Genomic DNA, 23,897 nt, shown 5'->3' with positions numbered 1-23,897 from the left:
AAAATAAGCAGTAAAATCTAAAATGAAAACACTTCCATCCAGGAAAATATGTAAATATGATTTAAGTTTATAAATGCTTTAATTTTTCTGATTGTTTTAAGTTATTTATCATGTGCATAGGTTGTTGTGAAGGACACTTTTTACATGTTGTAAGATCTTTTACTGTTACTTCAAACAAATATTAGTAAATGTAATATCACTGGGACCCAAGTGGCTGTGTATTTAATGCTTTATTAATGCATCTATTAAACAAATTGTGATTTAGGCCTGCCCCATGAGTGCTTTAATGGTTAGAGAGCAATGTACTGGAAGTATTTAGTCCTACTTAAATTACAGTTTTAATCTTGCCTGTTAGACCTCGGCAACATCCTCAGTCTTAGAGTCAGCATCTGTGCGGTGGGACAAATGAGAATTTCCTGCAGCTTTCAACTCAGCCACTGAGAACCATCAACCATGTGGACTAAATAAAGACATCAATTTCATCCGAGTACTGAATAAGAAACGAAGAAATAAAGTGCAATCATGACTTTATGAACTCATGTTTATGTATATATATTTTTTTTTTTGTAACAAAAGCTTTTTAATCACAGAAATATTTCACAGAAGACTCTTCTTTTTTCTTCATTTTTACAAGCCAAGGGAAAAATCTGTCTATGTAATGTCACATACACACATTGACGCACCTTCGTACTGACGCTGACCATGAAAATAAAAAGTATCACTGTACACCTTGCTTTCAAACATTGTTGTACAAAAATGAGTCGAAATAATCATATACCAAAAGCGGTGACAAGAAAAACGTATCACACAAAAGCAGTAAGAAAAAATATGGCATGAAAACGTAACTGAAATGGAGGTATGTGTGATTAATTGTTTTCTTATTTCATTTAAATAATCTGAAATAATCATTGGTGATGGTAAGGCAATAAACCAATAACTCTATGCACATATAAAAATAAATGTTTTCCAAATAATAAAAAATACATAAACAAATAAACCAATCTTTTAATTTCCAGTAATCCATTTGAAGATTAGTAGAAAAAAAAGAGACTTAGTTAATGTTTGCTTCATAATGTTGTAACCCTTTCACATTTTCCCATTCCTATGATGACATAGATCAGTCAGCTGATCGCAAAACACAGCATTTTAATATTCATTTGACTTTTTAAACTGTATATGGCCAATATACAGGAATACTAACCTATAGAGCAATAAGTCAGCCAATCACTGGATATATGAGTGAAAAAAAGAAACAGAAATGAAGAAAAAAACGCAAAAACAAACAAAAAAAAAGATTTGACAAAAAATACTGTATTTTATTACATTCACATTTTATTTTTTCACATCTTTTTTTTTCATACAAATGTATTCTCATCAAATGTGTGCATTTAGTCTTTTATGTCATTTGTGCACATACACTTAGTTTGAGAAAGGAAAAAAAAAAACAGTCTTTTTTTTTTTTCTTCTCTGAGATTCTCATACATCATTCATGATTGGATAAAAATCCACATCTGTTCTCAAATTGCGAAGGCAGTCAGTGAGAGCCTCAGGTTCAGGCTGTAGTGATGAGGGCCAGCACGTGCTGTTACCACTTCCCTCATTCATATGCTCACAATGTCGACCTGCAGTTTGTATTTTGATCAAATGGACAGAAGGACAAAATCATTAACATGGGAATTCATGCAGTACATATCCTTTCAATTTGGTCCCAGGAGTCCTTCTTCCTTGAAAAGTCAGCCCATTTGCTTTTATCCAAACAGGATTGACGCCAAAAAGCTGGCCTTTTCTGACAAAAGACAAGTCAGAAGTCTTGGCCATTAATCAGACTGTACTCTCCATGACCCATTCAGAGCTGTCAAGTGCCCCTTTATCTCCTTCGCCCTCGCTCTCGTCGCACTGCAGCAGCATGCCATTCACTGACAGGCTCCTTTTAGTCCAGATGTTGCTGATACGCTGTGGGTAGCTAAGGCACTGCGAAGCACCAACATCACCCATGTCAAAGGAGTGACTGCGCTTGGGCTTGCTCTCCAGCGGCAGCTTGAGCAAGCGGCCCAGCCTGGAGTCCCCGCGGCCCAGCAGTGGCTCCTTGTCTGAAAGAATGTCCATGGCTGCCATGAGGGCCCCTGTGGAGGAACGGTTACCTGGATCCCTGGCTGGAGCTTTTATGTCCAGAGAAGCAAAAGCTCCAAGCAGGTGGTCTAGATTTGCCCTTGTTTTAGCTGGAGCTCGCTTCCATCTGTGAGGTCCAGTGCTGGACTCGGCACACGGGTCATAACGTCCCACCTTCTCACTGCCAATCGAGTCTGTTGAGGAAGTGGAAGAGAGGCTGCTTTGCAAAGAGCCACACTTAAACTCTACAACCTCATCATGCATCACAACTACGGCTTTGGGGGCTGGAGGTGGAGGAGCCCCACCAACCAACTGTGCTGCCTGCATTCCCCCATTGGTTTGAGAGTAAGTGTTGCTCACTGAAACAAGCTTGGCGACTTGGGAAGAGCTACTCACTTTGTAGCGCACCATGAGGATGACAATGAAGACCAGGAGAGTCGCGACGATCACGCCGCCGATCACCAAGATCATAGTTCCCCCGAGGAACTGCCTGTGAAGAGACTGGCAGCGAGGGTAGTCATCACGAGTCACAAACTGAACGCAGCCCACTATGTTGGTGGCGGTGAGGGTGGTGGCGGTGTCGTCCCAGATGGCGAGCACGCACAGGTCGTACTGCATCCCGGGCATCAGGTTGTTGACCACAAAGGCTCTGCTGGAAAACGGTATCATCCTTTAAAGAAAAAAAAAAAGATGCTGTGAGTTAAAGAGGCCAAATCAAAGAATATGCAGTTTTTTTGATATTGCAAATGGCCTAAAGCAACTAAACAAAAACAGCAGATATCAAAGCATATTGCAAATAAGATGCAAATTTGATCATTGAAATTTTCATTTTTCCATTTGTTCATTGAATTCTTTAATTAAAATGTACTGTGATCGTGAAATTTGAAGTGACTGAATCATTTAAAGTTTGATGTTTGATTAAATATTTACTCTAAGTTCCTAAAAAAAAAAAGTAGAATCCTTTTGCTAAGGCAAAACCTTAATTCTGGTTACTTTAATGATAGCATTGATCAGAGTAACAATGCATGTAAAGACTAAACTCGAATAAAAACTTTATTTAAAAAAAATAAAATTTATACCCTTATACTCTTCTACAGTTTGTCCCTCTAACGAACTGTGTCCCAAGTAGAAAACCTTTATTAAAAGGCAAGATCCCTTAATTACCTTCTCCTCAAAGAATTTCTAAAGATTATCAGTAGAATAAGGAACAAAGTCTTTCAAGTTTTTGAATCTAACATGGCCATGAAGATCTTCTTTTCTAATTTGCCAAGATAAGAGCTTCTGAAATAATGATTTTACTGTAGCACTAAAGTATTCAGCACTAACAATAAGAACAACAACACAAATAAATACTACTACTACTACTAAAACAACAACAATAATCATTTTTATTTATTTGTCTGTTTGTTTGACTACATTTTGTATATCTGCAAAGGCTGATATAGGCCCAGAATTACAAAATTTAACCAGTAAACCAATAAACCAGTAGCAAAACAAAAACCTGGAATTATTCAAACTTAACAAACACTTTTTTTTTGTTTTTAGGTCATTTACTCCCATGTAAATAATAAAATGATTTTTGACCATTAGCATGGCATAACATTAGCATTCAAAGTGGATGCTGTGCACTGAAATGGAATACGCCCCTGGCAATCTGAAACATACTGAGACTGATTATTATAAAGCATCATGTCGGCCAAGCTGACTAGCTTGTGTCTTGAATGCTATGCCTTTTGCTGGTACTTTACATCTCTGTTAATGCCTCTAGCTCGTATATATCGCTTATATCATGAGATGCAACGAAGAACCAGTGGCATCTGCTGGTATGCTTTTGTGTACTATGATTTTTATTTATTTATTTTTTTTTATAATTAAGAGAATTGCAGAGCTATGGAAAAAACATAATAATAAAACAAGCAAACTAAAAGTGCTCAAGTCATCTTGAGCCTAATTAAATCATAAAGGTAATGGGTAATTCAACGGTTTCAACAGCTTTGCATTCTTCTGGTGTATAAATTACCATGCAGTGTGTCTTTGAAGATTCCTGGCTGGTGAAATATAAACAGATTTTTAATTAAAGCATAAAAGATTAGACAACTGTGTCTTTCTGAGAGCTCTCCCCACAAACAAAACAATTACATGAATGCATTTGTGCCTCATTTTCCAGGTGGATCTGTGATTTTACTCAAACTGCAAGGTGAATTAAGGTGTGCAGATAAAAGGAAGAATAAAAAGCAGAACTAACTACATGCCCACGTCACCTGACTTATATCGCTGCTAGGGTTTGAAGCTGCAGTTAAAAAGGCTCTGATTTAAAAGATAAAAAAAAATAATAAGCACAAAATCATGTACACAGCTGCTAGAAGACCAGATAGACTCCAAGACTCAGATGGACTGTACAGGCAGTTTGTTGGGTGTTGCAAGTTATTTATAAAGAATAATTGCATGAATTCAGTCAAGTGAGAAACGGAGGGATAAAACAATATTTAAATGAGGATTTTGCATGTGTTAACTGTTAGCCTTGGTGAGTTGACATCTCCCACTGGAATAAACTGAAGCTTGCTACACAGAACGCATAAATATGCAGCAAGTATATCACCAATTAAAGGTGGTGAGACACTTCATATAATTGCTTGAAATATGATATGAGCAAGCTAAGAGAGAGTTTTGTTTAGCCTTTTTGTTAAACCGTACAATGGCTTTATTGACTTATTACACATTATATCAATAGAAATATCACTGAATTATTTTATTGCCGCAAGTCTGAACAAATAGTCAGGACACTGTTAGCTTTCAGCGTGCGATTTTTTCTACATAAACCTTTTACAGAATTTTAGGGGTTGAAGATAATGCTTCCCAATTTTAGAGGCTTATGAACAAGCACTGGATGTGTCTCAGAAAGCTGGGGGGTTGGATATCATCATTTACTTTCAATATATAAACATTTGTGTGAAAACAAAACTAACCGTTTTTATATTTTTGGAACTTTTCTATAAAAATATTGCCCCTTGTACCCTAGGGAAAAACAGAAATACTTATGAACATCTACAAATTCTTAAGTCCCTGAGTGTCTGGTTTCGTATGAGACATTAACCATCACTGTGGATTGGGACATGACAGAGACATTCAGTGGAGAACATGAACACAACAAAACAGATGCAAATTCCATTCTGTGGCCTCTGGTAAAAAGGATTAAATGCTATTGACAATAAAAGTGTTAACACTGAAATACTTCCCATTATTCAATATTAGAATTTTGGCTTCAGATGCCAGTAATGGTTTTCCACAAATGCAACACCTTCTCTTTAGCCATATTAATTGCTAATATTTTTTTAAAAACTGATTCTTATTATTACGCTGCCATTTTTTTAACACCTTGACGTGACAAAGTCCCAGATTATTGCATATTAATACATGCGACACAGTTTTGTACTAAAATGATTAAAAAGAAACAGCTTAACTACTTTTTTGGCTTGTTTGTTATTGGCAACTGTTTTTTTTTTCACAAGGTCCATGGTCTGTAGAACATTTTATAATTTTCAGGCCCATGGAAGTGTGAGTGTGATTTATCCTTCCTTTTTACAGCATACTACAGCCATATCAGCAGAGGAACTGCAATGTGACTGCACTATATTTTCATTCTAAGTAAGTCCAGTATTCATCCAAAATCACAAATCTACCACTGGAGCTGATTGTACTGTATTGTAACATTATTCATTTGTTTGTTCGTTTCATTAATGGAATGATTTGTTTGTTCATTTGTATTAGTTTAATTAATCATAATCCTCCCACCCCCACAAGCTAAAATCTGCTAGACAACAATTTAGTTCATATATCTAAAATCACCATATGCTTCTTTTGTGCTTTGTGACATTATTATGAGATTTGTGTGGAATAGTTTGTATTGTGAAGTATTACTGTCTATATATTAATATCTCAGTGGTCCATATCACAAGATTGCGTTCACTACCTGAAAGGCATTACTATTAGACACTAAACGAGGCTAATAATCTTCGAAAAAGTATTCATCCTCAAACTTTCTTTTTTATATTTAAAATATATTTCCATAGTTGTCACAAATTGGGCGTTGGTATCGATTTGATGAATTTTCTCATAAAATACCAAAATTACAACAAAAAAAAAAAACCATCTAAATTCCTACCTAAAAAAGTAGGTACACGTCCACCTTTTCTTAATAGGAATGGTAGCCAGAAGTATTTGGGATATGTCTCAATTATTTTTCTACAATGTGTTGAAGTAACGCTTTCAGGTTCTGCCAATTTATTGGAGTTGTTCACATCTCACCAAAGAGGTTCAACAAGTTTAAGAGTAGGTGCAATTTTCATCAGCTGAATGTTATCGGGTAAAAATAGAGGCAGCGGATGGATGCAAGTGCATACTTTTTATTTACAAAGCATGGAAGGAACGAACACACACAGAAACACGAACCGAAATAGCAAACCATATGGATTAGAAACGAGGCTATGGATGGCAAAGAAAAACGGAACGTAAACAGAAGCTAGACAAAGAAATGTTGAACATAAATAGAGGTGCTCATATGACACAGGAGAGGGTGATTGGGGCACATGACTGAGGGGCTGAAGGGTATGTATGCAGTATTGATTTTGGCCTAACCATGAAATTAGATTGTAAGGTTAGGGTGTAAAGTTAGCTATTTTAAAACTAACACAATGTGCAATCTTGTGAACGTACAGAGCATAATATGCGTACTTCACAGTTTTAGGGTTTTTTCCTTAGATAAATCAGTGCATTAGGTTTAAATATATATCTTCAGTTCTCATGCCACAAATTTAATGCCATAAATCACTAAAGTCTGCAAAAATAAATCATTTGAATATATAGGTATAATGAGGTAGACAAGGTAATGCTAAAAAATCTATGTATATTTGAAGATTGTAAATTTAACCTAAACCATTAATTTTGCAATGTACTGAATTATAGTCTGTTAGCTAACAGCATAAAATACATTATGTACATGTAGTGTACATGTATATGTGTATGTGTCTATGTGAAGAATGACCACCACCTGTGGAAAGAGCTTGCTGTGCTAGCTGATATAAAAACCTCCTGATATGTAGTCCTATAATCCATTCGTTTCAAATGTTCCATTAAAGTAACTATTTTTCAGCAAGATGTCCATGTGGTAACCATTGATAATATACCATGACTATCTACTTAAAGAAATCCATTTTAGCAGTTTGTAACCTCGAATGTAGTGGCCATTTATGTTCAATCTAGGCTACAATAAAAACTCAGTGCAACAGGCTGCAGGACTCATACTGAGCCACTCAAGGACATCAGGTTTCTTAATGCTAAACCATTTATGTGTTGCTATGTCAATGCTTTCTAACACTTCATTTAGAAGCTTTATAGTGGTGTTTCATAAATTCTTTGTGAGCAAGGACACACACACACACACACACACACACACAGGATATCTTAGCAACTGAAGATAAGGGAGGTTATCTCATATTTCTTATTATGAGATTATTATATATCCAATACCAAAACAAAGACAAAGCATTACACCTATTTCTAGACATATCTTCTAATTTACTTTACTGCATTCAACTCTTACTTTTGGCAGCGAAATTTAGCTTCTGTCTAGAAAAGAATGCTATAAATAAGCAAAATGATCTGCCAATAGAATAAGACCACTTCCATCACGAACTCAGTACAAATATCTTAAAAATAGGTTCATGATCAGTGAGACACAACAATAGTGTTAACTATTGCCGAAAAACAGTTCTTATCCACAGAACGACACCCATCCACTGTCTCTCCCCCATCACTGCAGACACAAATTACCCTCTGATCCTGAGAGGTGTCAACTAACCCATCCTTCCTACACACATACACACACACCTACAATACAAATAACATCAGAGACTGGAGACTACCTCTGCATACTTCGTACCTACACATAAACCCCTTTATATATATATATATATATATATATATATATATATATATATATATATATATATACACCCTTATATATCATAGACATTTAGTATATGTACAATCATTTATCATTTATACTGTATTTATATTTATTGATATATCTATATATAGACAGATAGTGTGCATATATATTTTTTGCAGTTGTTGTATTTTCTATTCAGAATAGACAATAAAGCTGACTCTGACTCTGTGACAATAAACTCTTGAATCATTTTATATTTTAATAAAGATAAATCATAATTTCTGCCTATAATAATATTTCATATTTGTATTTTTCCTAAGATTTCTAAGACTTCTTGCACTGTACTTGCTGTCAGTAAGGACTTCTTCCTCATAATGCTCTTGGTGTAACACATTGGACCCGTGTGATCCATGAACATCACCTTCAGCCACTGATCACTGCAGCTCAGTCATAGTGACAGTTGGCTCCACAGCAGTCATTCTAACAAGTGTATTTCTAGTTCACTGACTGCGTTTAGAAGGACAGTCTGACCTAGACAGTGTGACTGTACTCTCAGATCAGTTAAATATTGATCTATTTTTTTTTACCAGAGGCCAAAAATTTAATTTCTGCCCGTTTTGGGGCTATCCATGCTCAGTAGTGAATTTATTTGTTTTGTCACACTCCACAGTAGTGGTTTTTGTCTTATATGAAAGAAGACACTGACAGCTTTAAGACTTTCTCAGCAGATATTTATTAGTATATAAATTTTTTACTCTAGCCTACTAGGTTTAAATGTTGCCGTTTTATTGTAGCAGATGTATGCAGTGTTTTCCTATCGAAATAGCTTTAGTTTTGTTGTCCATTTTATCTCTGTATCAATGTTATTGTGGTGAGGTATGAATTATTTGCACAGCAGGGGGCTCAACTCCCTGCTCCCCCCTTTCTCATCATCCTTCTCATGTCATGCTTCTCTTATGAAGAGTCTTCATACAGAAACCCAACAATGCCCTGACTTATCTAATCTTATAACTGACTTGCAGTGGTAAAATAATTAAATTGTTTATACAGATTGAAAATGTCTGATAAGTCGACAAGAAAGATTTCAAATTGAGTCCAAAAAAGTTGTAAGTGCCTGGATTTTGCTATTTATTTTATTTTATTTTATTTTATTTTATTTTAATTTAATTTATTTTATTTTTAGTTTTTTATTTACTTATTGCTAATTTTTTATTCTAATTTATGTACTACTTCTACTCACCCAGCAATCAATAGAATAAAATTCCATTTACAAAAAGAACTATTTGTTCATAGTAATGTTGTATCACGATAGTATTAACATATTAAAACGGCCTGTCAGATAAGAAATGGACAGATTAGTTACCTTCATTATTCCTGGATAAAGAACAAACCAAATAGTAATTAATTATACGCTGAAGGGAATGCACATATGTAACTCGCATTTGAAAGCCAGTTAACTTCCTATGGAGGAATACTCCAACACAAGTTGACGAACTAAAATATGCAAATAAAAACAGAGATTCATGTATTTTCCCTCCAGACTGAATAAAACAGATGCATAACAGCTGTGATGAAAACAACACATTCTCTGGCTCTACCGTAGTTACTAATATATAGCATATTGCTTTGATAGAGTGACAATTATATCATAAAGAATAGATGAAAGGTTTAACTAATATATATTCCATGCAGGTTATGACTGAGATCTAAGTCAATGCATTTACACTTCACAGTAGTGGGATCTCAGCTTTGGCTAGTCCCACACATTTCCCATACACAGACAGCAAACGTCCTCCAACACCCACTATAACTCCAGTAGTTAAATATAGATGAGACATGAATACACTGTTGATTGGTGACAGTTTGCCAGTAGAAGTGATTAATTTAGAAAAGGATAAGTCAGTAATATAATGACAAAATTAGATGGTGTGTCATTACAAAAATAGAATATGAGCTTTGACAGAAAAACACATATCTGAGGCATGATTTTTATCATAGGCCAAAGCTGCATGCAATCAGCAGCAGTTTAGTAATAACTACTGACCTAATGTTGACAGTAGCAAGCAATAAATCTACAGGTGACACTTCATTTTGTATATACATTATTGACACGCAGTTGTGATTTCAAACACAAGCAAAGAAGCAACAGAGCAGCTGTCAGGAACAGCTGGACAGTTCCCTGCCAGGCCCAGAGAGGGCGCTGGCAGGTGAACCTTGGAAGCCTGCTTCTTTGTGTGTCTCTTGTTACGCCCTTCCTATTGTTCCTATCCTGATTGTGTCACCTGTATCCCATTAGCCCTAATGTCTACCCCTATAAATAGGGATCCTTGTGTTTGTGTCCTTGTCCATGATTGTTATCTGTACCGTGGTTTCTGTTGGGGTTTTGTTTGCTAGGTTCCATGTCCAAGCTAAGGTCTAGGTTTTGTTTTTGTTTTGTTTAGTTAACCACGCCATGTCTTGTGTTACGTTTGTTTCCCTATGTCGCATCTTAAATGTAATAAAAGCAGTGCTTCGCTGAATCCTGCGCATGGGCCTCATTACACCGTGTGCTGGCGTGCGCACACACACCACGGGCGTCTGGGGTCGAGCCCCGCATAGGGCGGGGGTCCCAGACGTTACAGAATCATGGACCTTCTCTGAGACCCAGCGGGATTCCCAGCTAGTTCCTGTCTTCGGTAAGGATTTGCAGTCTGCTGGCTAGAGCCCTGGACAACCGGTGGATGGCATCCGGCGGCTCCTTTTCCCCGTTTCCCCAGGGAGGTGTCCCCATCTTCGTTATGGTCGAGGACGTCGCTCCCCCAGGGAATTTACAAGGAGGACGTCACTCGACTTCAGGCCATGGGGGACACCCCCTTTTTATTGGTCCCACTGGAGGCGGGCTTCCACCACCTTGTCAGCCGGGGACGCCGCTCCACGATGGAGTTTCCGTGGAGGACGTCGCTCGGCACCACGGGTGGAAGACGCTTCCCTCCCGTTTCTTTCTAGGGCCGGATGTCAACTTACCCCTGGGACCTGGGGCATTGCCGTAGACTGCATTTATGAACTACATCAGGCCTTGCATCTCCCCTCTATGAACTACATCTTCCGCCTACTCCCGAGGCGTCCCCTAGGCGGAGGTTGGGCGCTTCGGGAGCTGCGCCTTAGAGGAGGGGGTTATGTCAGGAACAGCTGGACAGTTCCCTGCCAGGCCCAGAGAGGGTGCTGGCAGGTGAACCTTGGAAGCCTGCTTCTTTGTGTGTCTCTTGTTACACCCTTCCTATTCCTATCCTGATTGTGTCACCTGTATCCCATTAGCCCTAATGTCTACCCCTATAAATAGGGATCCTTGTGTTTGTGTCCTTGTCCATGATTGTTATCTGTACCGTGGTTTCTGTTGGGGTTTTGTTTGCTAGGTTCCATGTCCAAGCTAAGGTCTAGGTTTTGTTTTTGTTTTGTTTAGTTAACCACGCCATGTCTTGTGTTATGTTTGTTTCCCTATGTCGCGTCTTAAATGTAATAAAAGCAGTGCTTCGCTGAATCCTGCGCATGGGTCTCATTACACCGTGTGCTGGCGTGCGCACACACACCACGGGCGTCTGGGGTCGAGCCTCGCATAGGGCGGGGGTCCCAGACGTTACAGCAGCAAGCAACAACTGAACATCTTTTCCCAATTTTTTGAATATTGATGATCATCAAATGCAATCAATTGCCTTGAATGATTCATTAAGATTATTCCTATGATGCAAATGATATGATATTTCTTATAATTACATCTCACAACTTCTCTTCCTACCTACAATTAGTTCCATTTACCTGTAACAAGATTAGCTTATAACATCATCCCCTTAGTCTAATTAAATGTGAATAGAAATATTAGCCTATACATTTTGGCTACTGCTATTTCTCAGTGGAACTACAGAAACTCTGGACAATGAAAAGAAAGACAGACTGTGTGTATGTTTTGGTAAGAATTTTGAATATACTGAATATGTTCAGCTGTTTTGCATTATATAATTAGTGATCTATAATTACATTGTGCATAGTCTTGTTTTGAGAATTTCAGAACATTCACTGTTAGTAATAAAAGCAGGAAATAGCTGTAAGAAAATGAGAATGGTTTGCATTTAAGGATATATTTTAATTAGCATATTTTCCTGACTAAACCATGTTATTGAATTTATACTTTTTTAATTTCAGAAACTTTTTATGCCTTTTTAATATGATATTTTTTAATATACAGCTTTTAGCCTAAGTTAAAATGGTAACAGAGAGGAAGGAAGAGTATTTCCATCTGATTAGTATTCAAAAGTCATAAGAGGGCAAAGACATTTTGAATGGTTACCTGTAAATCAGGACCTCATCATCTGAGCAGTTGTACTGGAGCTGGTACATTTTCACCTTGGGAGCTGTTTTGCTCACTGTCCACTTGACCAGAGCAGAGACAGATGTGACCTCTGACACAGATACCACCTGTTCTGGCTGGGGTTTGGTCTCCCCTTTGCTGATTTTTGTGGAGCTGGTGATATCAGATAGCCGGGACTTGGGCTGTGAGGTACGGTTTGTGCCATTGCTCAGATGAGGCAGTTGAATGATGGAGAGTTCAATTGAGGCTGTGGATTCTCCTGCAGCATTGGAGGCAATGCAAGTGAAAGTGCCATAATCCTTGGAGGTGGTGACCATGATATCCAGGGTGCCGTTTTCGTAAATAGTAACTCGGGATGAGTTACTGATAAGTCGGTCATCAGGAGCCACCCAGTGTATGTAAGGCATGGGGTCACCCACCGCCTTGCAGCGTAGGCTGGCCGTCTGGCCTTCCAGCACTAGAAGTTTGTGCGTATGCTGAGTAATCAAAGGTGGCTCACAGACAAACTCCTCCTCACGCACATACCAAAAGTACCGGCCCTTTAGATTCGGAGGAGATGCGCAAGTCTCCATGTCATCTTCACGCTCGAGTCGCCGCAACCACAAAATCTCACAATTACAATGCAGCGGGTTTCCACTGAAACTAAGAGACAGCACAGGAGCATATGGTGTACTCAGTACCACATTGGTCTGAGACCGTGCAAATATGGGATCTGGTGGAAGCTTCTGGAGCCGATTTGATGTGAGGTCGAGCCTGGCCAACTTGTCCAAGTCTGTGAAAGTGCCCTCAGAAATGTAGCTGATGAGGTTGTGGTCAAGGCTGAGCTGGTGCAAGCTGAGCATCTTGCGAATGGCCTCCCAGGGTACACTCCGCAGGTTGTTGTAGGACAGGTCCAAATCTTCCAGTGTTAGCAGCAGGTCATCAAAGGACTCTTTGGAAATGTGGCCTAGCTGGTTGTTATTCAGAATGAGGTGCTGCAAATTGACCAGACCTCTCAGAGCATCAGGGCCAAGCTCGGTTAGGCGGTTGCTATCCAGATGGAGTGAGCGTAGAGTCTCAAGATCCACAAAAGAGAAAGGCTGGATGGAGCTTATGGTGTTCCGGGAAAGTGTCAAGTCCACAAGACTTGTCATGTTGACAAAATCCTGCTGTGTAATCCTGATAATGTAGTTCCCCCCCAGCCGCAGCTCGACAGTTCGACGGTCAATGTCAGGTGGGACAAAGAGTAGGCCTTTAGAAGGACACAGGGTGCCTAGAGACTCAGATAGGTTCTGGCATACACAGTACTTGGGGCATGCAGTGGCTGTCATCACCGTACTTCCCAGAAGCAGGAGGCTGCAGAACACCTTGGCCATGGTAGATCATGTACAAAGGCCTGAAAAGGCAAAAAGCAAAAACAGGTCAGCTTGCCCTTACCAACATAGCAATTACATTTTGTTCAATACTTCTGCAGAGCCTGTCTGTTAAAGACACAGACTTCATTTTGAGATCTACAGAGAAGGACCAAACCAGTCATGCTTATGAATAATACCACACATGTACATACATCTTTCTCTTGTTTCACAGTGGGAAATAAAAGATATCCCACAGAGGTGTCATTTCAACCACTAGCAACACTTCTTTAACCATTATAGTCATATATCATTACATGCTTTGTGGATTTTAAGAAAACTATGCTTACACTGTAATTTAAATATATCCCTGAGGGTTCCCTATAGTTAACAGTGATTAAAATTTGATGAGCGTTCAGGAATAGATCTAGAAGCTTTAGGGGGGAAAAAGCTTTAGTGGTAAACATTAGCCAATGAATCTGATGCTACCATGTTAATCATGTTGTGTTATACGTAATGCTATTTTGTCACCAAGAACCCTGGCATTCCATTCCTTTCAGACCTCTCTCTCTCTATTTCTTGGCAGAGTTCAGCTCCCAATTCTTCATTCTCCAGGGTCTGAATATTAGAACACTGCTAGAGAATGAAATCTGTCCAGGAGTCGGAGGTGTCAGTGAAGTTTGGCAGTGTTACTACCTGTATCGTCTTGTGAATGACAAGCAATCTCCACACACACCCTCCCATCATCTCTTTACATTAAGAAAATATATGGGCAGTCTCACCTTTAGATAACATCCAGTGATTCCCTTGGACATTTTTATCATCAAATCCAGTTATGCCCAAACCCTAAATCAATTTTAATCAGCTTTCCGCTGGAATGACTTTTTAATCGTGAGCAGGATTGAAGATGCAAGGGGACCGCTCTGATGACTCTGAAATCCCAGTGGGGGAAAAAAGGCATTAATCCTGATCCCACTGCCATCACCTATCACCTTTTGAATGCACACAGTGGGTTTCCAATAATTCATAATTATGAGTGACATTTTGTGTGTGCCATTTTGACGTTACACTGATGCTGCAGTGGAATAGATGCTGAGCTTCAGACTGTATGGATTTAAAATAGCATGCAGGAATGAGCTATTTTTGGGGCTGGGGGGAGGGTGTACTAAAATATAGGGTTACAAAAGATGTAACTCGTATTCATCATACTGAAACAGATGAATATCCCAGCAGTGCAAGCTTAATTCTATTGCTACAGAATTACATATGTGTAACTAGACTATAATTAGCCTAAAACCAAGGGAATAAACAATACCGGAAAAATACGGTGAAGCAATATTGTAATTACCAAGACCACATAATCACACCTGACAGAGTAAAAACAAATAAACTTGAAAGACACAACTGATGAAAGGTTTGAAGCGGGCTTTTTTTAATGCTAAATTTTACACTGTGTGCAATTATATAGTATGTTGATGCCAGAACTACATTTCGCTGCCAAGAGATTTCACATGGTTATGCTGTGACATGTCAAACGTTGCCCTTTCAGAAAGCATGAACCTAGAATACGATCCTAAAAAAGGCAATTCCTTTTCTAGAACCTCCTGATTTACACATTCATTTAGCGCACACCTCTTGTGACCATCAGGGCGAGTGTTACTCATTCTGCTCACACACTGCAACCTGGCACAGACCACCCCCCAGGACTGTGGGTGTCGGTCACCCCAGCTCTTGAATTGGCAGCTCGGTTTTGTGGTCATGGCACACAAATCGAAGGGAAAGTGGAAAAATTTCAACATGCCTGCAGGGTATTGATGTGGCGCAGCTGCTCTTGTACGGGATTCATCAATGCCTGTAATAAAGTTACCACGAGGCAAGAAGAGATTGAAAGAGACACACTGCCTGTGAAGGGTCTTAGTCATACATCCTTATGTGCCATCAAATAGTATTAAGCATATATTTATTGAAACATTAAGACTAGTCCATGAGCACAGCATCACCCTTTAAAACTAATCACTTCCTCCTAGTAGAACAGAGATAAAGATACTATATATAGTTAAACTTGTCTAAAAACACTTTAGCACTGTTGGATGGATGCTAGCTTCAGTAAAAACTGTACAGTGTAAGGAATTTTACTATCTGGTTTTCTGCAAAAGAGTCTGGTTCGTCTCAAAGCTTCATCCTCATGTCATCTCAGGAAGTTTTTCATGCCATTGACACATCGATCTTGCTATACAATGCTAAAATGCTATACAAATAAGTTGGCTTGCATTATAGCTGGTGCTTTACAATGCTTCGACTTATTATTTCTCAACAATCAGCCATGTTGCATCAAGCTATACTGACATCCGTTTTTCATTAATGTGGCATTCTATCCATCTTTATTTGATATCCAAGGCGTAATTGTACCTTTCACTGGTGCACTGTGACCCTCTCCATGCACCACGGATCAAACGCTATTGTGCAGCTTGACAAGATGCGTCATTTGCCGTGACAGACACATGATTTCAAACAGCCTGCATGAGTCACACAATTTATTCTCGCAAACTGAGCATCTGAGAAACATCGCAAAAAAAAAAGTTGTCTGCCCTCCTCTCTCTGATCTTTGTGTTTTGACATGTCAGTAATGCTGTGCGCACTAAGGGAACTTGAGAAATGAGAACAAGCATGTGAGAGAGAGGATGAGCCTCGCTCTGACACAAACAGAAGAAAAAGCCCATGGGGCAAAGAAGAGGAAGAAAAATGCATTAAACACTCTTGGTTGAAATCGACTAAAAATGTACACAATGCAATATGAATTTCTTTAGCATTTTTAGAAAGTTCATCATTTTTAATAATTCTGTATTATGATTCTATATTTACTGTATTCAATTGCATTAGCCTGCATTTCACTCTGAACTCAGACTCCTTCCTGTTGTGCAAAATCATTGAAAGCGTGCTTGCGGCTCAGGATATAAGTCATTTTTGACAGCTGAAACCTGATTAAGTTGAATGCAGCACAAGCATGCCCTTTAGCAGGTCCGTGCCTCCCAGTCTCCTTTACTGCATTAGATATTCTCTCATAACTGCCTGTCAGAGTTTATCCCAATCCAATCAACTCATGGCACAGCCATCAAAGACATACTTCACAAACTACAGCGGTTTGAAAATGTTGAATACCCTGTTTTTAAAAGCATACTGAGCATGAACATTTCCGGCTACAAGGCTATTCAAGAGGAGCTTGGGGTTGTAGAATAAGCATGTCTCGTTCTGCAAAGGTGGTGTGAAACAAGAAAATTTCATGATCCATGGTTTTTGAAGGAGATTAACAGAGATGATGAGCACATTGAACCTATAGCTTTGGGTTTTAGTTTAGCAGACGGGAAGGCTAATGAGCTGCAGTCAAATGTAATATGGTGTAACACAACAGCAAGAGACCATTTAAAATTGAAAAAAAAAAAGAAGAAGAAAACCTGGGAAAAAAAGACTGCAAATGCTGTTATAAGGTTGAGAAGATGATTTGTAGAAGATTGTAATGATATACACATCTAACAGGAGTCTAGTATATTGCCAAAATAATCGCAGTTGTAATAATTTGCAAATTTAATTTAACAATATGGCTTCCACCATCAGTATTTGGAAGCTTAGAAAATAGCATTTGATCCAGCAATTCATATTATTTTATATATATATATATATATATATATATATATATATATATATATATATATATACACTACCAGTCAAAAGTTTGGACACATCTTCTAATTCAATGGTCTTTCCTGATGTTTATTTCTTTCTACATTGAAGGCGGCCGAAATACACAATAATCTCGTTTGAACAGTTGATATTGAGATATGTCTGCTACTGATGCTCTGTTAAGCCTTCATAACGCCTCTAATCTGAGGTGCTGTTATTGGTGATTTCTGAGGCTGGTAACTCTAAATGAACTTCTCCTCTGCAGCAGAGGTAAGTTTTGGTCTTGCTTTACTGGGATGGTCTTCATGTGAGCCAGTTTCATCATGGTGCTTGATGGGTTTTGCAAATGCACTCGACAATACTGTTCTTGCAAGAACTATTCCAGAACACCTGACCTTCGTGTCTTAAAATAACAACTGACTGTTTTTCGTTGTCATTACATATGGAGTCCATGTGTGTTATTTCATAGTTTTGAAATTTTTTGAAAGATCCTGACAGTTAATAAATAAATCCATGAAATTAAAGAGTATGTTGGATGCAATCTGTTTTATCATGCCCACAAATCTCTCTTCAAAATTAACAATGATGGCATTTGATGCAAGGTCTGGTGCTAAATTCCTAAGTGCATAACACCAGCAATAAAAATAACCTTTTCATATGCTTTAAAATGGCAATGCTATTAGTTTGTTAATAATAGCATGTTCATGTACTTCATTACTGGCTTTAAATGGTATGGCATAGTTTTACTGAATGTATTCAGATCCCAAAATATACATATCAGCTTGAAAACTTGCCAGTCAGGCCTTTTTTGTGTTGATATTGGGCAAAAGAAATTTGGCTTCAGTTCCAGGTCAGAATCGCTTGTAAGTGAGGCATGCCTGTTTTTTTTCGAACTTTACCCTTCCTGTGTTATTCTGGTCTAACTTTTGCATAGCACTCTTCAATTTCAGCATTAAATATACATACACAATGTGTTGTTTATAGTCGAGTTTCTTCATATTTAGACTACATAATAATTATAAAGTACAATCATAATCCTAATTTTTAATTTCCAACAAGCTCCAAACCTCAAACCTTTGAACAGAGTCTGTAATACCGCTGAAGACAAAATGAGGAAAATAACTGAACATTAGAAATAATAAGAGAAGGAAGAGGGTGGAAATATTTAGCTGACCATTTTACCTTGTTTTTCATAGCCATTGTTATCATCATCTCATTGACAATGTTGTAATCCTGTAGATCATCAGGTAATTCATTTCAGATTGATGATATATGAGTAAGAATCCTGCAGAGCAAAGTTAAATCAAGCATAGAATACAGCAGCTGAGAATAAATTGATAGGATTAATAGCAAAAGGGAAAGGGGAAATGTCCAAATGAACATTACTGTCTATGTGACCAATGCTGCAGAACCTTAAAATACAAACTGCTGGAACTGAAGTACAATCTTCAGTAGAGCCGGGATTATAATCAGGCCAAAAGTTCCTCACATCTCCAGTTGAAGCACCTCATCAGTCACTCATCTGACATGCACTGGTCATTATTAAAAAAAAAAAAAAATATCTGATTTTCATTTTCTACCAGGTTTCCTTATGTAGCCCTTAGTAAGCACTACAGTTCATTTGCCGCATCCATCAACACCTTGGAGAAGACACACCATAGGGGATACAGTGTGACCGTGCCTGAACTTTCCCCATGTGCAAGCTGGGTAATGAGATCCAGTACTTTAAACATGGAGCATGGTAGATTGGGGAATGGGTTGGTGGTAATGCAGGCAAGTAGGTCAGATTTATATTGCCTCCCCAGAGTTTTATTCTTATTATAACTTTGAATTTTCACTTCTGAGTGCAAAATCACAGGTTTATTTTAATGCACTCGTTTTAATGAATGCTAATTTCTACACAAACCACTTACACAGAGGCTCATCAGGTGGACACTCCACATAAACGGATTTTAAAAAAAATGGAAAAGTTGATATGGTCTAAGTATTCTGTAAGGAGACATTTATTTAACATTTATACAAAGAGTCTGTAGTGTCAAGGCTTTCAGTTGCAGGTAAAAGTGTTTGGGATGGAAGGCTTAAGCTGCATTTTTTACGGTGTTGTACTCAATTTACTAAAAAAGAAGAAAAATGAGGCTGGTGAGGAACATTTATATGGCGACTGCTATAGTGTAAGTGATAACAGGAAGTTGTATTGTGAATGTTCTATACCATTTAATATAACTATAAATCGATAAATATTGCTGGACTATAAAAGGAATAAAACACTTTTGGATGTGAGGATATTGGAAAATAATAAACTTTAGGGTGGTAACGGTAACAGTAACACTAACTTTGTGTCGGACCACATCACACCACCCCATTAGACCATAACTGCACATGCTGTCATGTTTTATTTCTGACTTAACAATTAATACGGTGTACATCTTTCTATTTAAGGAAGTGCTTGAGTTTAAGTGCGTGTACAAAGTAAAGAAACAGCCTGGTATTTTCCAGCTCAGATTTTGAAGTATAGCATGTCATTTCTTTTGCCCAACAATGGCATAAAGGAGAAAACTTGTGACACAACAGCGAGCACATGAATACCCATTTGAATAGCATTTAACTGCTTGCTCTGACGTTTTGATTACATAGGTGAAGCTGTTTTGCTTGGCAATGTGGAAGAAAAACAATTCAGATTTTCTTAGATATTCTGTGCAGACTTCCATCATAAGATATTGATAAGATCAGATATCAATGGTTTATAAGATAATCTACTTCAGATAATCTACTTTACAGGCATGTAGAGATAATAATGTTAATCATATTTATCAGGTAACAAGTTTAATCCTACTTCTACTCACATTAAACACAGTCCAAGAAAGCCCCGATTTGATGAAGAGTAGATTAGTGAGTTTCTATTTGATTGACTTTAAATCTCTTCACCTAAGCAAATTTCGAGGCAAGTGATCAAATGTTTCCATCAAATGATCACTGGCTTAATTGCAGACAAAATGCTCAATGAGGCTTAGAACTTTAGCTGAAGTAATTTGGACACTGGAACTATAGGAAAGGGAACTAATTTTTGAAGTTTGAGCAAACCACTGTAATTAGCTTTGTATGGGGAAATCTTACAAAGACAGAGAGCTGTGCACTCATTACTGAAGTTTTTCTCTTACAAACTTTGAGAGACCATTCATTTGCAAGCCAGTATTATAGAACGGAAAAAGAAACCCTTTGCATACCGCAAATCTAAATGCAGAACCTTTCATACATCGAACGTGAACGTGAATCCACGTGTGTACATGTGACCACGTTTTAGCCACATATTTCATCAGCCGAGTTTTAATGATATTAATATTTACGTCTTGCCGTTGGTATCTGAATAAGAAAGACCTTTAGTTTTTAATATAAGAACATGTTATTCTTTTTTATTGTGTGTGTGTTTTAATGACAAAGTAAAACTTACTTCAGCAGTTCACAATTTTCCAAGCAGTTATATTTTATTAATTTTCATGGATTAATTTTTGAGAAATTTCCTTAAGGTATTAGAAATTTTTTTATAAGTGTACATTTTACAGAATTAGTATTTTGGTATCTTTGTCTGAGTGGCTTACGTGCTTATTAGTATTCCAAGCTACAGTTATGTTAAGCAGTGCATTAAGAATTAATCTGACAGCATTAAGACTGCATGTTTAAAAAAAATGATGTGTAAAATTCAATCTGTTCACAAACACCTCACAGACGTGACTCAATCAATCAATTAATTAATGAATAAATATCTAATATACCAGGACACTGAGTGACCAGGACAAGCAGATTTCATGTCTGGATTAGTTTTCTTAAACTATAAGCAGATTAAACAACCAGAGATGCAGGAATGTGGAAATATAGATGAAACCAAGAACAGGACAGGATGGGAAGGGAAGGACAGGAGAGGAGAGGCCAGGAATGGACAGGATGGGACGGACAGGACAGAGGGCAGCACAGGGCAGCATAGGAAAGGAAAGGACATGACATGACAGGAATGGACAGGAAAGGAAAGGAAAGGACAGAACAGAACAGGGAAGGGAAAGGAAGGGAAGGGAAGGGAATGAAAGGAAAGGACAGGGAAGGAAAGGACAGGACAGGACAGGACAGGACAGGACAGGAAAGGAAAGGAAAGGAAAGGAAAGGAAAGGAAAGGAAAGGAAAGGAAAGGAAAGGAAAGGAAAGGAAAGGAAAAGGAAAGGAAAAGGAAAGGAAAGGAAAGGAAAAGGAACAGAACGGAATGGAATGGAATAGAATGGAGGCCAGTACAAAGCTGTCATATAACTCTTTTCCTAACTACATGCCATCACTTCCTGTTTAGTCAGACTATATAATATGGCAGTAATATATAAGAAGGAGAAAATACCATATCTGCTACCCAAAACACTGGCCACTCTGTAGGATCTGTCAAAGTGGATACATTTAGACACAAAAGATTACCTGCTGCCTTATAAATGTGAGCAAAACTAAGAAAAGATAAGCTTTGCTTCAACTCACAAGTAGTCAAGAAAATGGATTACTTTTGCATAGTATCTGAAAAACTTGATTTTCAAAACTTTGCAGGTGCAGAAGAAATAAGTCCCCCCCCCCTTAAGGGGGCTATCATGTTTTACAATGCACTGCCATTTAGTTGATGTGTTACATTAAAAATGTGTTAAAAGAGGATAATGTGTTATCACATTATGTTAACTACAATTTTTTGCACTGTCAGTCAGCTTTCTAGACAAACAAGAATGCTTTCCAGTGGGCCAGCTATTATTTGCTTAGTGAGTGAGATAAGAATTTTATTATTTGTTGCCCCTGACAAAACTCCCCAACCCCACCCCTCAAAAAAGATAATGGTTTTCTGAAATTAGTAGGGAATGTAGAATTCCAAACAGAACTAGCTAGAAGAAGGTTTTTTTGTTTAAAATTATTATTATTTAAAAAACAAAACAAAAAACTAGCTAGCTTACATTAAAGAAATACTCACTTTGTTAGATGATTAACCTTCATTGCTAGCTAGTGCTGGAAATTATTAACCATTCTATAGCTATCTACAGAGGGGCCCAAAAATGTATACACACTTCAACATGATAAATATATGCATAAAAATGTTATTACTAAATTTCTATAAACATCAAAGGGTAGCTGTAGGTCACGTTTGAATTGTGCAATCACATGACATCACGGTGCTCAAAGTGATGGATTAGCATTAATGCATTAGCATCATTAGCATTATTAACTCATCCAGATACTTTTGTTTTTGGTAAACTACTGTATGAACAACATTGATTAAAACGTCCACAGGGCTTGCTCTGCATGATGCTTCAAATTCTTCCCATAGTGCAGCCAGTGTAGGTGGTTTTCTACAGTACACCACATCCTTTAGTGTTCCCCACAGATAGAAATCGAAGGTGTTAAGTCTGGGGAACGTGGAGGGAATTCAGCAGCACCTATGCATCCTATCCAATGTCCTGGCAGAATGTCATTGATATAGGCTCTTATGTCTCGGTGGTAGTGAGGTGGTGCACCATCTTGCTGAAAGTAATACTGCTCATCTGCATAAACTGCACACATGGCCAGTAAAATGGATGTGTGAAGCATGCCGAGGTAGACCGGACCTTTTGAAGTGTGTATACATTTTTTGGGGTCACTCTGTTTTGATCCACCAACATAACCAGCAAGCTGTCAGTGATTAACAGAGATGAAGAGCCTTCAGTCTCATTTAAAGGACAACTGTGTTAATAAACCAACCCCAGACTTAGATAAATATCATGGCCAATATTCAACCAGCCCATCTTAGGACTAGGATGCAAATGTTTTCATTCCACCCAGCCTTTCATTTTATCCCCCAAGCAGCACTTTTTTCCCATAACAAGCCCACCATAGAAAGGTCAGCTTTATTAAAAGCCCTTTATGCTACCCAGCTTTCACTCCCACCTCTATTCCCCCCACAGCTGCCCTGCTATTTTCTGCTGCTAATCACTTCAACTCTCACATACAAACATGTGCGCAATCTTCCCTCTATAATGAATGTGTTTACGACACCTCGCTTTTTCTTATCTGTAACTCACGAAGGTCCTTACAGGCCAAATAAAACCCAGTGGGACAGATGTAATATGGAGAGGCAACATCAGCAGCACTGAGTGCATGGCTCACACATGGTGCACAAATTCATTTTTACACAGGATGCAGAAGTTTAAATCATATTAAACTCTGTTTAACAGCAGGTTAATCATCCCATCCCAGTGGCTTGCGGCTTATGTTGTGTCTACATTCTTCTAATCTGCTAACTTGTTTTTTTTTTTTTTTTGATTGGATTGTTTTGGTTGTGTGTTTGCCTAGATGCATGTGGTTCACAATTCTATTAAACTGCAACATGGTTCCAGCATTTGCTCTTTAATAATTAAAATGATTCAACATCCAAAACAACAACAACACACACACACACACTGCAGTTAAAACTGCAGGTCACTGTAAAGGTAAGTCATGTCAGAGA

The 23,897-nt window shown here is 38.0% G+C and overlaps 1 protein-coding gene across 4 annotated transcripts in view; it reads right to left on the bottom strand.

The window, feature by feature from the left end:
- Positions 1-510: 510 nt before the first annotated feature.
- The window catches only part of LOC131358949 (leucine-rich repeat and fibronectin type-III domain-containing protein 2), a 109,634-nt gene continuing 86,247 nt past the window's right edge, over positions 511-23,897 (bottom strand). For 3 of the 4 annotated variants that reach the window (XM_058398396.1, XM_058398394.1, XM_058398397.1), the window contains 2 exons: positions 12,378-13,773; positions 511-2,779 (listed from right to left, as the gene is read on the bottom strand). In XM_058398396.1, coding sequence (XP_058254379.1) covers positions 1,822-2,779; positions 12,378-13,753 — 2,334 coding nt within the window. In that variant the 5' untranslated portion in view covers positions 13,754-13,773 and the 3' untranslated portion in view covers positions 511-1,821. The remainder of the gene's footprint in view (positions 2,780-12,377; positions 13,774-23,897) is intronic. The other variant, XM_058398398.1, reaches the window with a different exon arrangement.

This window comes from Hemibagrus wyckioides, linkage group LG09 (genome assembly GCF_019097595.1).
Source record: "Hemibagrus wyckioides isolate EC202008001 linkage group LG09, SWU_Hwy_1.0, whole genome shotgun sequence".
NCBI classification, from domain to species: domain Eukaryota; kingdom Metazoa; phylum Chordata; class Actinopteri; order Siluriformes; family Bagridae; genus Hemibagrus; species Hemibagrus wyckioides.
The sequence above is the reverse complement of the archived record's forward strand: the minus strand, read 5'-3'. Positions and strand labels throughout refer to the sequence as shown.